Source organism: Peromyscus maniculatus, chromosome 15 (genome assembly GCF_049852395.1).
Source record: "Peromyscus maniculatus bairdii isolate BWxNUB_F1_BW_parent chromosome 15, HU_Pman_BW_mat_3.1, whole genome shotgun sequence".
Classification (NCBI taxonomy): Eukaryota; Metazoa; Chordata; class Mammalia; order Rodentia; family Cricetidae; genus Peromyscus; species Peromyscus maniculatus.
Window position 1 is genome coordinate 47,257,870 of NC_134866.1, and position 16,366 is coordinate 47,274,235.

Consider the following 16,366-nt stretch of genomic DNA (forward strand, 5'->3'; position numbering starts at 1 on the left):
AGATTGTTTTAAACATAAGTATGCATCGAGTAGGAAAGAGATAAAATAGAACGACGATCCCTCGAATCTCTCCAATGTCAAACGTGCATACTGTGATAATGTCATGGACTTCCAGATCTCTTCCACGTTGGCCTCGGTCAGCTGTCTGCGGTGGACTAGACGGCAAGCTGGCACCTCTCCAATAGCAATGCTATGGCGCTTGAACCACATCTCAGAATTCTAATTTGGCAGGAGGGGGACGGGGAGGAAGAAGGGATGAAAGGGGGCAGAACAGAGAGAGAAAGAGAATGCACATTTCAGTATAAAATGCCACTGTTTGTGAGAAGTGTCTTTGACTTCCCTTTTTGTAATTTGACTGAAAATAATGGTTAGAATCATAAACTAAGTTTCTCTGGGTGGACCTCTGAGAAGTAACGAATGACTCTCAAGATCAGGCCACATTACGATGAATGGCAGAAGACCTAAGGCAGTCAATATGACACTAAACCACTGCTACTTCCTGTGGGAGATCCAAATAACCAGTAAAATAAATGTTTATGAAGTTAAAGTTAAGTGCAGAAATGCTTGTCTTGATTCACACTCTCCCAACTGAGTAACCATTTAATATATATATATACCTTCTAGAGTTTTCTTTTGTAGGCAAATATCAAGTATGTATAATATTGGAAAGCAACCCAATCCTAGGTGACAGCTAAGGGCAGAAATGCAAGCGTCCTGCAAGGATAGCTCAGGATGGCTAAGACATGAGGAGTGAAGCCCTTCTAGAGAGAGGCTCCGGCTCAGGAGGCCCAGGCTGTCCAAGTCCCACAGCTCTCTACATCCGTGTTCCTAGTAGTTCATGTCCCACAGTTGGGCTATTAGACAAAAGTCAAATTCTTTTTTTTTTTCATCACAGAGAAGAGTTTTGACCTGTAAAAGGCAAAGTATATTAGAAAACATTCACAATGGGTTTCTAGAATATATTTTTGCAAATATAATGTTACAGAAAAAAATCTTATTAATTTGAAGAAAAAAATCAGACAAGTTTTATTTTTTGTTTTTGCTTTTTTAAAGAGGTGTGTGTATGTGTGTGTGTGTGTGTGTGAGAGAGAGAGAGAGAGAGAGAGAGAGAGAGAGAGAGAGAGAGAGAGAGAGAGAGAGAGATTGGGGGAGCACGTTTCAGGTGCCCACAGAAGCCAACAGCATTGAATTTACAATGGTTGATAGCCAGTAAACATGGGTACTGGGAACCAAACTTGGTTCCTCTACAAGAGCAGGAAGTGCCCTTAACTGAACTGCTGAGCCATCTCTCCAGCCCCTGCCTTGGCTTGAAAGAATTACCAAATTACAAATGAAATTCAAAGGCCAGATGGATGTGTGAATTTTTTGAAGTATCCAAATCAAGTGTTTGGGCTTGAAGGTAGATGGACTATTTATTACATTTGCCCTGCAAACCCATTTCCAAAGATATCCTAAAAAGTACTCCTGAATACACTTACGCTTATCTGTATAACATCTGTAAAGGTATTGTTTAGAACATTACATGTTGAAGAGCTGGAAAAACAGACCTAGCAATAAAGGACTGAGCAAATAAAATATATCAATTTATATTAGGCATAATGCAGATACTAAAATGATGTCAGATGTTTAATAATGTGAAAAATGGGCATAACATACTATTCTACATGAAGAACATGAGGTACAAAAACAGCCCAGTGTGACCTCATTGTGTTAAAACACAATATGCAACAAATGGGTACACAATAAAAATGTTAGCGGAGTAATTCTCTGTAGATACCACAATTACTTTCTCTGAAATAAATCAGTCATAGAAACTACACTTGACTGCTACTGAGAATCTTCATGTGGAACCCTGCCCTCAGCATGTTACAGGCATAAACTCAGCAGACCTCACAGTATCCTGCCTCACAGGGTACCAGCTGACTCTCCCAGTGTCCTGCCTCACAGGGTACCAGCTGACTCTCCCAGTGTCCTGCCTCACAGGGAACCAGCTGACTCTCCCAGTGTCCTGCCTCACAGGGTACCAGCTGACTCTCCCAGTGTCCTGCCTCACAGTGTACCAGCTGACTCTCCCAGTGTCCTGCCTCACAGGGTACCAGCTGACTCTCCCAGTATCCGGCCTCACAGGACAGCATCCTAGTTCACTGGTCAGAACTCTTCCACAAAAGCACAAGCGCTAACAGAGGAAACCAAGTTCAAATGGCTGATCATCACAAAGCAATGACCCAAACACAACAGTCTGGCTCCAGAACCCACTCTTATAATTTTGCCCCTCAGAAAGGACAGCAAGTAATTGTTTGCTCTGCTTTGTTATCATATTTTATTTCATTGGTTAAACAAGTACAGGACAAGACAAAGCAGGGCGAGGATGTTCAGTGATAGAACACCTGCCTAGCATGAACAAGTCCCTGGGCTGAATTCCCCGTATGCCTTCCCTTCCCACAGCAATCACCATCACTCCAGAAAAGAAAAGATAAGACAGAAGTTTTTGCCTTCTGGTTTGCTTTGTTCTTTTGAGATAGCGTCTCACTCTGTAAGCCCAGGCTGGCCTGGAACTTCAGTAGGTAGCCTAAGTTGACTTTAGCTCAAGATCCTGCCTAAGCCTCCAGGCATGCACACCTACCTCTCAAGCTCTTTAAGAAAGATGAATCATTTACTTATTAACCTCATTTTAAAAATTGTGTCACAGGCTCCTGAACAAAAGGATCCTACTCCACCACTCCTGGTTTGGGCAGTCCCCAGGAAGCAGGGGACAAGCTGTGGTAGATTCCATAACAAGCAAGGAGCTTATAGCCTTGCATATCCTGTCAGAGGGAAATGCCAGGAAAGACAAACCAGATGTATCAAAAAGTATGGATGCATGCAGAAGCCTGGAGAAGGAAAGAATGGCCCCAGAGTTCAGAGAGCTGGACGGCTCTGGGGTGCGGGCACACTTCAGAGCTCTCAGAAGCACTTCAACTGAGCACAGAAGGTACTGTCAGAGGTGCTGACATTTGCTAATAAACTTGTGGACTTCCCCCAGGGCACCAACAGCATAACTGCACAGGAGAGAACGGGGAGTCCTAGCGATGGTGTCAATGCCCATTTATTTCACTATAAATAAAATGGTCTTCTGAACAACAGCCCTAGCTGGAGGCTTCTACTGGGTGTTTAAATAAACACACTGAGGAAAAGGGACCGAGTTTCTTAGAGTTGACACGGTAATGTTTTCAAGAGTAGGAACTAACACTTCCTAAGTCTTCCCTAACTCTGAGCTGCCCTCCAGTAGCCAGCGCCCCTGCATTTCCATTGTGTTCTCTGACACTTCATTTTCTATTTTCCTATTTTTCTCTCACTAGACCGTGAGAGTGAAGACTCTCCTAAGCCCAGCATATTTGTCACACAGGGACGCTCTGAATCAATTTTTTTTTTTTTAAAACAAGTAAATGAGGGATTTCCAAATACAGTCTCTCCCCTAAGTTCTAGGGCCACTGTCTCCTTCCACCTGCTAGGTACTCCCTTTCCACATAAACCATCATTGTCAGATTCACACCGAAGTCATCGTCATCCTTGACAGATCTGCAAGCCCCTGTGGTCCCCACTTCTGTCACTGGTGTCCTCTCTTGCCTTGATCATCTTTGATAAGCGTAAGCTCCTTAATTACCCTCTCCAAGCTTCAACATCACAGAATTTCTTTCGGGGGCGGGGGAGCTGTCTTTTCTTTTGATTGCATTGGCTAAAAATGGCTTCATCACAGCTTTGCAAACAAAACTGTATTGATGTCTAGTCTCACAAGACCTGATTAACCTAAATCAATAATGTTAGTAAATTTCTTCCATAACTGCCTTACCAAAGATTCTCTCTGTATTTTTTCCGCATCATCTCCATCTTGGCAGTCTTGTGCTAGGGCTATTTTTAGAAAAAAGTATGGAGGGGGAAAAAAAGAGGCTGTGTGTTTCACGATGCACTGTCTTCAGAGACCAGAGGAAGCCACGTTTGTTCATGCGCTGTGCTGGGTGGGTGGGGGGGGGGGTCGCTCCATGGGGACAGCCTACTATCTTACTCTCACCTGATACAGTAATTAAGACAAAGTTCAGGAGACCGGGCAGCTCCAGGACAGGGAAGGACATCCCGAGGGAGTTTAACAGACATCTGCTCTGACTGAACATGTGACAGCGGCTACCACACGCTCCCTCCCTCGCCAGCCCGGAAGAGGGGACACAAAGCAAGAGCTCCTGTTAAAGGCCTCCCAACCGTGGACGGGTGGGGTGTCATTTCGCAGTGTGTCCCAAGCAGTTCAAAAGGGACACCTTAGAAAGCACTGGACAAGCCCGCAGCTCACTGGCTGATTCCTCCTGGACTGAGCCCATCATCTTTTTGAAAAAAGGTCATGACTACTGTTTTAATTAATTTTTTCATTGACAGTTCACACATGTATGCAATACACTGTGGTCACGCTCCTTCCCCCACCCAGTCCCCACCTCACTTTCATCTCTTTTTGTCTTTTGTTTTTGCTGTGTGACTCACTGTGTGGGCACGGGTGTGGGGGAAGAGTAACTCACCAATGGCAACACCATAGACACACTGACTTCCTCTTCCCAAGAAGCTAGCGATGGCCAGGATGGAGCCTACTATGAGCCTACGGTCTTTTATTCACGCACTTACCATCACAATTGGTCTCACTGGAATGTTCTCTTGTGAAGTGCCTGGTGGGGGATCATTCCATTCCGGAAATTTAATAACATCTCTTTGATACAGGGGCTTCTTTGGATATGGCTTCAGGGGTGAGGAAGGAGGAAATCTAAATCCAAGAAGAATATTCTATTATTGCAGACAGTAGGAGACAGGGGTTTTTCAGCACTCAGGTAAGTGATGCGCCCATACTTCATTAAAGTATTGAACATTAACAGCATTATTCAAAAACAATGACTTTTAAGATATTCATTCATTATGCCCACCAAATAATATTGATAGAGAAAAGGTATAAAATATATGAAACATTTTTGATGATGTTTGAACCTGGGGCTTTGTGCATGATACACAAGTGTTCTGCAACTAAGCTATATCCTTGGCGCCCATAAAGTTCACTGAGATCGGGTCTCAGTGGGTTCCCTGGGCTGGACTGAAACTTGCTAGGTGGTCCAGCCAGGCCCTGCGTTTACAATCCCCTGGCCTCTACCTCTCTAATACACAGATTACAGTGTATACAACTATGGCTAGTTTCTTTTTTTTTTTTTTCCTTTCCTTTGTCTATAAGATGAGGTCTCACTACGGTACCCAGGCATGAAGTCCTGGCCCAAGCAACCCTTCTGCTTCTGCTTCCTGAACTGCAATAACAAGTGTGCGTCCCCTCACCTACTTCTAAAGGTGTTCTTGATGGAATGAGAGGGAGGCCTCTGTTTCACCCAGCCTGAAACTTTTACGGCCTTGTGGCTCTACTGCTAGTTTTACAGATGCTCTGTTCCAGACAGAAATCACTGACGGAGAACTCCTCACTGGACCTTGCTGAGGAGCAGTACACTGACCTGACATTGATTTCTTTTGTAGTGCTGGGCCTCACACACCAGGCAGGCACCCCACCACCGAGCTATGCCGCAGGCACCCCACCACCGAGCTATGCCGCAGGCACCCCACCACCGAGCTATGCCGCAGGCACCCCACCACCGAGCTATGCCGCAGGCACCCCACCACCGAGCTATGCCGCAGACACCCCACCACCGAGCTATGCTCCGGCCCACAGTGTGAACTTTTATAAGTACTTCTCCGAAGGACTAATTCTCCTTCCCTGGAATATCCAACACGTCACACAGAGATTGAAATACCAACCAAGAAATCCATCTTCAGGGAGCCAGAAACCTGTCTGGAATCCTTTTCTGCTTTCTCCATACTGCTCCTCTTCCTGGACCCCCTGCTGATCAGAGCCGTTCCGCCTTGAACATAAAAACTCTCTCCTGAAAATGGATTGCGCTGCACCAATAAAGAACTAATGCTAAATACGTCTTTTTTTCTCAAAATGTTTCTCTATAAATTTTTTAGAACAGAATAGAGTGAAATGCATCAACAGGATGGAAGTGTGGCTCGGGGTAGAGTTCTTGCCTAGCATGTGGGAAGCTTTGGCGTCTGGAAAGTTCAATCCCAGCACTGCAATAAAAGGGGGGGGGTGCAAAAACAACGCAAGAAATCAGGAAGTTGTTGATTTTTGCTTAAAAGTTTAGGCTCAAATAAAGGCTTACAATCGTCCCCACAGGAACCAGAGAGATGGCACGGTGGTTAAAAGCATGTCTCTTTTAGAAAACCCAAGTTTGGTCCCCTGCATCCATGTCAGGCAGCTCACAAGTGCCTGCCACTCCAGTTCCAGGGTATCTGACGCCCTCTTCTGGCCTCCATGAGCACTGTACTCACATACACATACCCACACAGACACACATTTACACACATAATTGTTTTTAATTCTTCGCTGTGATATCTATGAGAAAAGTAAAGCAGATTATTAAATATTTTATTTTTTTAAATGTCTCTTAATTGAGAGTTTCATACATGTACACAAATGTCTTTTATCTACCCTCCACTTCACCCAGATTATCTACCACCCACCTCTTCCCAGCTTATTTTTCTAAATATCCCATGAAGTCCAATTTGCACTTTCCACATACTCATGCATATGAAGCCATCTTCTGGAGCATGGTCACTACCAAGCGACCATACCCTTAAAGAAAAGTGATTCTTCCTCCCCTAGAAGACATTGCCTGTCAACAGCTCCACAGCTAGGGATAAGAGCTCATCAGTGCCCCGCCCCCCAACACACACACTGAACATGACTGGCTTGATCTTGTGCAGGCAACCACAGCTGCCGTGACTTCAGAAGTGGAAGAGTCCAGTCACATCCGGAAGACACTGTTTGGCGCCGGTCCCGTCGTTCCCCCCGCCCCCCCCCCCCCCTGCAACCTCTGGCTCATATCATCTTTCTATCCTTGTCTTTTGCAATGTTCCCGGAGCTTTAGGGACAGGGGTGTGATATAGATGTCCCATGTGTGGCCAAACAGTCCATGGACACTTGTTCTCTGCACTTGGACTAGTTTTGAGTCTCTGAGCTGTGATGTCTCATTCTAAGGCAAATACAGATTCAAAGAGTTTTAAAGAGTGCCGATAGTCTTCCAAGAAAGTTTATATCAAGGTGAATTGGGAAACACAGCAGTAACAAGAGCACTCCAGGAACCACTTCAAGACAGTCACAGGAGACTTGAAAAGAGCCGAGTGGTACAGAAAAGCTGAACTCCATATTCTCGGAAAAGAACATCCAATAACCACACTGTATTTTAAAAGTCAGCTTGAATCAGAAGAAAAACCATGAGGTCTGAAAATCATCAAATTAAGGTAAATTAACTGAAACCACCAGTTTATTTATGTGGCGACCAGATTATTAAAGTAGGTGACAGAATCCCAAATATAAAATAAATGAAAATTTTAAGCCAGTCAAAGATACTTGAGTCTGTAAGTTAAAGCTGTCTCAGTGGGGCGGTGGTGGCGCACGCCTTTCATCCCAGCACTCAGGAGGCAAAGGCAGGTGGATCTCAATGAGTTCGAGGCCAGCCTTGTCTACAGAGCGAGTTCCAGGACAGCCAGAGCTACACAGAGAAACCCTGTCATGAAACCCAAAAAACCAAAAGAAAAAGAAAAGGGGGGAGGTGTCTGTTTCCTAGCAGTCAATCTAACTCTTCTTCTCGCCTCCTCTCCCCTTTCTTCCTCTCCTCTTCTCCTCTTCTTTTCCCTCTCTTCTTTTTTCTGGCAGGCCCCTGCCATGGCCCGGGCTGGCCTTGAACTCAAGATCCTCTCTGCTTCAGCCTTCCCTGTGCCAAAATGACAGACCCGACAGACTCACCACACCTAGGTCCACTGATTCCTTAAACCCAGCAACCACAACAAAACCTCTTTCCAACCCACAGTTAGATTCAGGCATGCGCACTCCCAAACGCACATGTAATCCCAGTTCACAGACAACCGGCCACGTCACAGCTCAGTAAAAATTAAATAACCTCCAACCAGAACTCATCCCAACTCCACTCTCAAATATGGTGTGAAAACTGGGGACCTGAGTTCAGACGTGGCTCTCTCATGCCCTACCTGTCCTTCCTTTGGAAGGGAGAGCCTCTCTAAACAGTAATTTATTGATGTGACAGTGACCTAATCACTCCCCGTCTGCTTTAGTCCCTGTATCTTCACTCAGAATTATCTTCCAAAAGGCAAAGCAGAGTTTCCTATGTGCAGACTGGTGACTAAGGATATGCTAAGTGGCCTCTTCTCACCATACCGGACGACTAGATCTTTGCCAGCAGTTGACACCTGCCCCAGCTAGGCATCCTATTTCCAAAGCAGGCTGGTAACCTTGCCGGAGGAAAAAAGTACAAGGGCTCCCTCTGGTGGTGACTGCTGAAGGTGACTTTAGGAAACAAGAAGTGACCAGTTTAATCCTAGCATTTGACTCCCTTCGTTCGAGGCTAGACATCCTGTTCGCTGATCTGCTAGGAACTTCACTTGGATGAAATAGAAATATTTCCCAAACAGGAAAGCAACTTTTTAAAAGCTCCACAACTAACTGGCTCAGAACAAAAAAATAGCTTTAAGATGTATCAGCTCTTCAGTAGGTACGCCTACGATCACAGCCCTCAGGAACCTGAGGCCAGCCTGGGGGACACCGCACAACGCCTGTCTCAAAAACAGAGACTGTAGGTGGACAGAGGCTCACACCAAGACATACAACTTGTACAGAGAATAAATGACTGGGGAGTGCTGACCTCCCCGCCCCGAGGCTCAAGGAACATGGTAATGAGGGGAATGAAGACTGTAAAAGCCAAAAGTCAGGAAGGACTGTTAAGAAGTAGTGTCTCCCGGACAAGACAGGGCCATTACACTCACAAGTTTACAGCAGTTGGGGCTGCCTGTGTGCACTCTGCACAAGAGCAAGCCAGCATGCGTGGAGGAGGGGCTCACAAGGACCCACCCCTAGAGGAAAGCTATTGGCTGCTGAGGTCGGCTGGTAGAAAGAGAATCCATTTCCTTCAGGGGTGCAAGCCTGTCTCATAGGCTGCCCGTGCTCTCCAGGCTGGCCCTGTGAGCCTACACATACCTGAAGCACCAACGGGACTCAGTGAGTTGTTTTGTCTTGTGTGTTTGTTTCTTATAGGAAGAGGATATGACGTTTGGGAGGGCAGGTGGAGTGGGGAGTGGATATGATCAAAAAACTTTGTATGCACTAAAAAATTCTGAAAGACTGGATAAATAAAACTCAACTAAAAAATAAAGTAAGTAAATAACAGCCATTTTTGAAAAGAAAAAATTGCAAGTTCTTTATAAAATGTTACTGAAAGACATTTTTAAAAAGTAAGCTGATGAATAACTCAGTGAATTCAATACAATAATATATGATGGCAAGATCACATTGCAGAAGAGTTTAGGGGTGAACACCTTGGGTCTGTCAATAAATATCTTTGGAAGTTGGCAGTCTGGGGATGCAATGTTACTTTTCCTGAATGGACCATTTATTTACTGAATAAAGCATGCTTTCCCACTGTTCCTACTGCCTACTCTGGTATTACCTATGTTTTCAAACTTGAGGGTGTGGTTTGGATCCACTTTGTTTAGCCCCATGTCTCCCAGTTTGGAACCTTCATAGGGGATATCTGTCGATGTCTTGGAGAAATACTTGGTCTTTCCAAAGACTTGAGCCCACCCTGAAGCTGCCCAGGGCCCCAAACTAAGTAACAAAAAACTCAGCATTTATCAAAGCAGACTGTCACAAGAAACAAGACACTCCTGTCACTTGGGAAATCCCAGGGCTTTGGGAAGTTCTATGACAGGGACTGAGGATGTATGTAATACTCCATCATAAGCTTCAAGAATCACAACGGTACTATGGCGCAGCCCAAGACAGAGCAGAAGCTGACTGACTCAAAGAGCTAGGAGAGTGTGACTCCGTCTCATGGAGCAAGGCACAACAGGATTCATAAGAAAGATCAAGATTCTTAAGACAGTAACAGCAGAAGAACTACCATCTGTGTGTACAGTTCAAAGGAGAACCGAAAATCAAATCTACTTCAACTTTTCAAAAGGAAATGAGCTGTGGAGACTCTCAACCTTCAGGGTACTCAAAGAATCTAAGAAAGTTATCTAACTGCAGACATGGGCTACTTCTTATGAAAAGAATGACTTAGACGGAAGGCTGAGCAAAAAGTTGAGATGAGAACCATGAGCCACACAGAACTCTGGGAAGCAGCAGAAATGGCAGACATATGTCAAACTGCATTTCAAAAGACCAGCCAGCCATGAGTAAATGTGGTGACATAATGGGATGAAACTCAGTTGTCTTATTGGAGAGGGTACGTGTAGTTGCAAATGAGAGGAAGCTGTTGTAGCCAGAGGCAAACTATGACAGATTATATTTTCCAAGGGTGGCCACAACATATTTCCCATCCCATATGCTCTTCCCATCCCATTCCATATGCTCTTTTCATCCCATATGCTCTTCCCATTCCATCCCATATGCTCTTCCTACCCAATATGTAACTGAGTTTCCCCTCAACAGGAGGTTTCTCTACTTGACCCCAATGAGTGGGCTCTGCAATGGCTCTGACAAGCAGAATAGGGAGGCGAAGTTCCACCAGTTCCAGGCACAGACCAGGGCTTCCTGTCAGCTTTCTCTTCTTGACTACTGGAAATACTTGTACCTGGGGTGCTCATGCTTGGAAGACAATCTCTTCTAAATCACCTACCATGTAAGTATGGAGACTGCCCTGACCCAGGATACTGCATAAGGCACAGATCACAGTGAGATGCCCGAGAGAATGAGACCTCATGGAGAGAGACAGGAACTGGGCAACATGCAACAAGGGCACCAGAGTTGTGAGAGTCATTGTTGGTGGGTAGCAACCCGCTAATTGATTTCCTTCTAAGTTCTTGACCAAAAATCAAAGAAAGAAAGAGAGACAAAGTGAGGGAGAGCAATTGGTCACAGTGGGACATTATAATCCCAGCTCTGGAGAGTCTAAAGCAGGAGAACGCAGAGTTCAAGGCCAGCCTAAGCTACAATAATGAATTCTAGGATATTTTGGGCTTATAAGCCTTTCTCAAAAATAACATAGCTTACTGGGTGGCAGTGGTACATGCCTTTAATCCCAGCACTCGGGAGGCAGAGGCAAGTGGATGTCTGTGAGTTCGAGGCCAGCCTGGGCTACCAAGTGAGTCCCAGGAAAGGTGCAAAGCTACACAGAGAAACCCTGTCTCGAAAAACCAAAAAAAAAAAACTATCATAGAGGCTGAGGAAATGGCTCATTGGGTAAAACCACTAGCTATGCAAGCAAGAGACTTCAAATCCTCAGCACCTAGGTGAACAGTCGGCCATGACTGTGAGTGCCTGTAACCCTCGAACTGGAAGGCACAGAAAGGCAGCTCCCAGGGCTTACTGGCCAGCCTAGCTAAAGACGTGATTCAGTTCAAAGGGAAGACATCTGACATGTGGTTCGCATGTGCGCACGCATACATACATACATACATACACACACTACATACATACATACACACATACATACATACATACATACACACACATACATATATACACACACATACATACATACATACACACACACATACATACATACATACACACACACATACATACATACATACGCGCGCGCGCGCGCGCACACACACACACACACACACACACAAATATCACAGCAAAAATATGAAATTTAAGATAAAATATAAGAAAATAACTCTCCGACTCCAGGTGATGAAGACTTTCTAAAACATTTCTTTCTCGGAGGTGTGGTACAGAGCACGTACAGGCCAGAGAACAACTATGGGAGGTGTTTCCTTCTTCTGGGCTCTGGGGACTGAACTCGGGTAGCCACGCTTGACAGCAGGTACCTTTACACGGTGAGTTCCAGGCCAGCCAGAGCTACAGAGTGAGACCCTGTTTCAAAAGAAGCAAAAAAGAAATATAGTAAAATTACTAAGTTTTCTATTCACCAGGATGCCATAAAACAAAGCCTAGGGTTTTCGTGGTAGAGCATGTACTTACTAACATGTGCACAAGTCCTGGGTTTGACTATTAAAAAGTAACCAAAAAAAGAAAGAGGAGAAGACAGGAGAGGGGAGGGGGGGGGGCAGAGTGGGGCAGGGGAGGGGAGGGCAGAGTGGGGCAGGGGAGGGGAGGGCAGAGTGGGGCAGGGGAGGGGAGGAGAGGGCAGGGAAGGGGAGGAGAGGGCAGGGCATTACAGACAAAACTGAAGGCTGAATGCATAGCTTGGTGGCAGGCTGCTTCCCTAGCACACACAGGCCATTTCCCAGCGCTGCAAAAGGGAGAATGAAAGATCTCTACAATCTATATAACTGATAAAAGATTAATTTACAAAATATCTTATTTAACTACCAAGAATCTATTAGAAGGAAAAGTTCTGCAGAAAAGTAAAAATATGAAGCAAACATTCCTAGGTGTGGGATCAGGGATAATGAGCTATACACATAAAATGACACTTGGTCTCATCGGCCACCAGCATGATTCCAAATAACATCACAGTGAGACAGCTCTTCATGCACACCAGGTGGGCAAATGTGTAAATCAAGTCTTATCAGACATCTTCTACCAGTGGGAAAAAATTAGCATTATGTATGCTGGAAAAGGATTTGTTATTACCAGCAAATTGAATGTGCCCAAATCCTCTAAATGCAATGAACTCCTAGATAATGCTGGGTACCCTAAAATAACACAGGCTGTGCAGAACAAACTGTGCATCGCAGATCAAGACAGCATGGTTGTAAGGGCATAACTGCAGAAGGAACCTGAGTCTCTACTGATGAGAACAGAGTGCGGAATGTTGATATGTCAGAATACAAACAGCCATGAGAATTCAAACTATAAATTTACATATCAATATGAATAAATCTAAAAAACTACAAGAAACGAAAGACTATGTAAGAAAACACATACTCTGGTAAGTTTTACATAAAAGTCAAGGGCAGAAAAAAATACTTCAGAAACAAAGAAATCAGTTGATTAGGGACCAGGGAAAAGGCTCAGTGGTTAGGGGCACTTGTTGCTCTTGTAGAGGATCCAGATTCAATTCCCAGCATTCATATGGTGGCTCATAACCATCTATAACTCCAGTTCTGGGGGATCCAATGCCACCTTCTGTCTGTGCAGGCACCAGACACACATGTGATACACAGACATAAATGTGTTTAAAAAATAGTAATGAACTGTTTAAAGATAATATGGATAAGCAATTCAAGAAAAAAAAATAATAAACCAGAAGCAGTGGAATGTCAGTACCTACGTCCAAACCCTGGTGAGTTCTCAGGGGTGATGAGCACTGTGGACAAAGAGGTCTCTCTGCTTTACTGTCAGTACACACATTGTCCAGTCTATCAGCTCCTGCGTGAGATGTCCGGCACACTAAGAGAACATTCAAGAGAGCATGGCTCCCTCTGCTGGGTAACCTCTACAAGTGTTTGTTTTAAAAATGGCATATCATCAATCTCAGAATTGGAAAGTCATATTGAATGCCACATGTGTACACTAAAGGCATTAAGAGAAGGAAAGTGATCAGCCTCCCTGACTAGTCAAAAAGCAACCCCGGTCTCTTAGTGCCCCCTCCATCACCAAATAATGGCTGAAAATGCTCTTTAACACAATGCAAACTACTATCCTCAGTGGACTTATCTGAAAAAATTACATTTAGTAGGTAATCAAAAGTACTATAGGCCATCTAACTCATAAGGAAAACACACTTTCTAAATCTTTGAGAGTTAGCAAGATGGCTCAGTGGATGGGGAAGCTGCTGCTCTTCTAGAATACCAGAGTTCAGCTCCCAGCAGCTAGGTTAAGCAGCTCACAGCCACCAGTTTCAAGAGATCCAACCCCCTCTTCTGGCCTCTGCACCCACAGACAGACAAACACACATCACATCACATCACATCACATCACATCACAAACGAAAAATAAAAATCTGTAATAAATCTTTGTGAAGTTGACTGGTAAAGTAACAGATTTCTCACAATCTCAAAATCTCTTCCACAGAATATGCTAAAATTCTTCCTTTGTTATCAACAGAAATTTGCAGCATCAACTGCACCAGCCAACCTGTCTGTTTGCCTCAGGAACCTAAGGCTTTATACTAACAAAACAAAACTCTGACATCAACAAAACCCTGCCAGATAGTAGTTATCATGAGCTCTGGTCTCTCCAAGGCTGCTGTTCCCCAGAAATCCGTGAGTTAGACAAATCTTCAGCAACTCTAAGGGTTTAACTGTGTTCTCTAAAGCCCCTCAGTATATGCAGTGGTATGGTATATAACGTATAACATACAGTATCATACCACCTAGACACTGAAAATTTGCTAATAATTATATTTCACAAAACTGCTTGAAGATGTGTCAGGAACGTACAACTGTGTACAATATCATCAAAAACCATGAACAACTTAAAAATCTAATGACACATATTCATGATTGAAATAACTTAAAACTGCAGAACAATAGGCATCAAACAGAAAGATCTGTACTGTTTATGACCTGGAAGATTCAATTTTGTTGAGAAGTTAAATCCCAAGCTGATCTACTGAATTCCAACAGAAATTCTGTGGGGCGTTTACCCACCAACCCCACAGTTCCCCAGAGTTTTCTTGAGTGCAAGCAGCAGGAAATATTAGATAGAAGGATTTTGATTGCGGAGATAAACAGATAGAAAATAAAGGATATCATTGAGAGGGCCTGGAACCTTTTCCAATGTGCCCTGACTGTCTCTGCCCCAGGGTATTTGTAGAGATGGCAAGGGGTGGAGCAAAAGACCTCCCCCCAGCACAGCCAAGTGCAGACCATCTCAGACACCTGCACTCAGGCCAGTGGTCCTAATCATCCTCTCTATGCAGATCTGCTGAGTAAAGCCACAAGGAACCTGAAAACAGGCTCCCACAAAATTCCATTCAAAAACCCCAGGAGGAATTGTTAGAGGGATAAACGCATTGAATCTAGAACAAATGTGGACAGGCAAAGGACCTGGAATAAGAAACAATTTGGAATAAAAAACAAAGATGGAGAACTGGCAGGAAGCTGATCTCCAGGACTGTCACACAGCCACAGTGACGAGGACAGTACCACAAGGGGAACACACAGGCAGGGCCTACAAGCCATGGAACCATCTGGGAATTAAGGGATCACCACGAGACTGGCTTCCCTAAGAAGAACACAAGCATACCCCAAACCAAAGGATGGAAGCAAAGGTGACCCTGTTCATCATCCCTCCTAGTAACTCCCAAGGGAGCGTTCAAAGGGATAAACTCTTGCTAGGGGATCTAGTGGGGGAACTCTGGATTGCTCTTGTGGACAAGGAGCAGAGAGCAAGAAGAATGGCTACCATGGCAAGGGAATGAGATTTTGATCGGAAGGAAGGATGACTGTGCTCGCACAGTGGAGGCAACAGGAATATCTATCTATAGCACCCACGATGTCGTCGTCGTCGTCGTGGCACTCTGTGGTACTTTCCTGCCCCACTGCATTGTAAATGGGCCAGTACAAAAATCCTAGTCTTAGAAGTACAAGCTGAGCGAGGGTCCAGAGCCTCAGGCGTGAAATTCTGGGTCACTCTGCCAGGTACAGCACCCTAAGCCTGCAAGGGATGACAGAGGATGAGAGAAGTCACAGTGGAAAAGAAGGCAGAGGACAAGCAGCAGCTGACCAACCATGGGGACACACAGGGAAGGAGAAGGGGTTCTATGGAGCACACGCAACAGTCTATGCTGACCACAGAGGTATCAGGTCATCTCTCTCTTCAGGCCAGCAGCCCCCAGCTGCTCTATCATCCCCGCTTTCTCCAAGATGCTTCTAGGCCATCATGGGGCACACAGGATAACAGGACCAGTTCATTCCTTCCAGAAGATGCAGGGCTTCAGCAGCAGTCTTTGCTTGGGAACTCTCCATGAGCCTAGGAAAGGCACTCTGGTGCTGGGTTCCCGTGGTTCTTTCCTTCCCAGGTGAGGCTTGCATCATAGTGTGCAGGCTCAGTTCATTAACCAACACCCCACCCACCCCACCGCACTCCGCTCCCTTTCCACAGATCCTTCTAGGTTCTCCCTATCTATAGCACTAAAGATCACTGTCTTAGTTGGGGTTTCTAACTGCTATTAAGAGACACCATGACCATGGCAACTCTTATAAAGGAAAACATTTAATTGGGGTGGCTTACAGTTCAGAGGTTCAGTCCGTTAACATCATGATGGGGAGCATGGCAGGCAGGCAGACACAGTGCTGGAGTCATAGATGAGAGTCCTACATCTTGTGGGCAACAGGAAGTCAACTGAGACACTGGACGGTATCCTGAGCATCGGACTCC

The 16,366-nt window shown here is 44.9% G+C and overlaps 1 protein-coding gene across 3 annotated transcripts in view; it reads right to left on the minus strand.

Moving 5' to 3' along the window:
* The window catches only part of Depdc1b (DEP domain containing 1B), a 64,247-nt gene that overhangs the window by 24,158 nt on the left and 23,723 nt on the right, over window positions 1-16,366 (minus strand). For all 3 annotated transcript variants that reach the window (XM_006994963.4, XM_076552308.1, XM_076552307.1), the window contains 2 exons: window positions 4,645-4,780; window positions 92-219 (listed from right to left, as the gene is read on the minus strand). In XM_006994963.4, coding sequence (XP_006995025.1) covers window positions 92-219; window positions 4,645-4,780 — 264 coding nt within the window. The remainder of the gene's footprint in view (window positions 1-91; window positions 220-4,644; window positions 4,781-16,366) is intronic.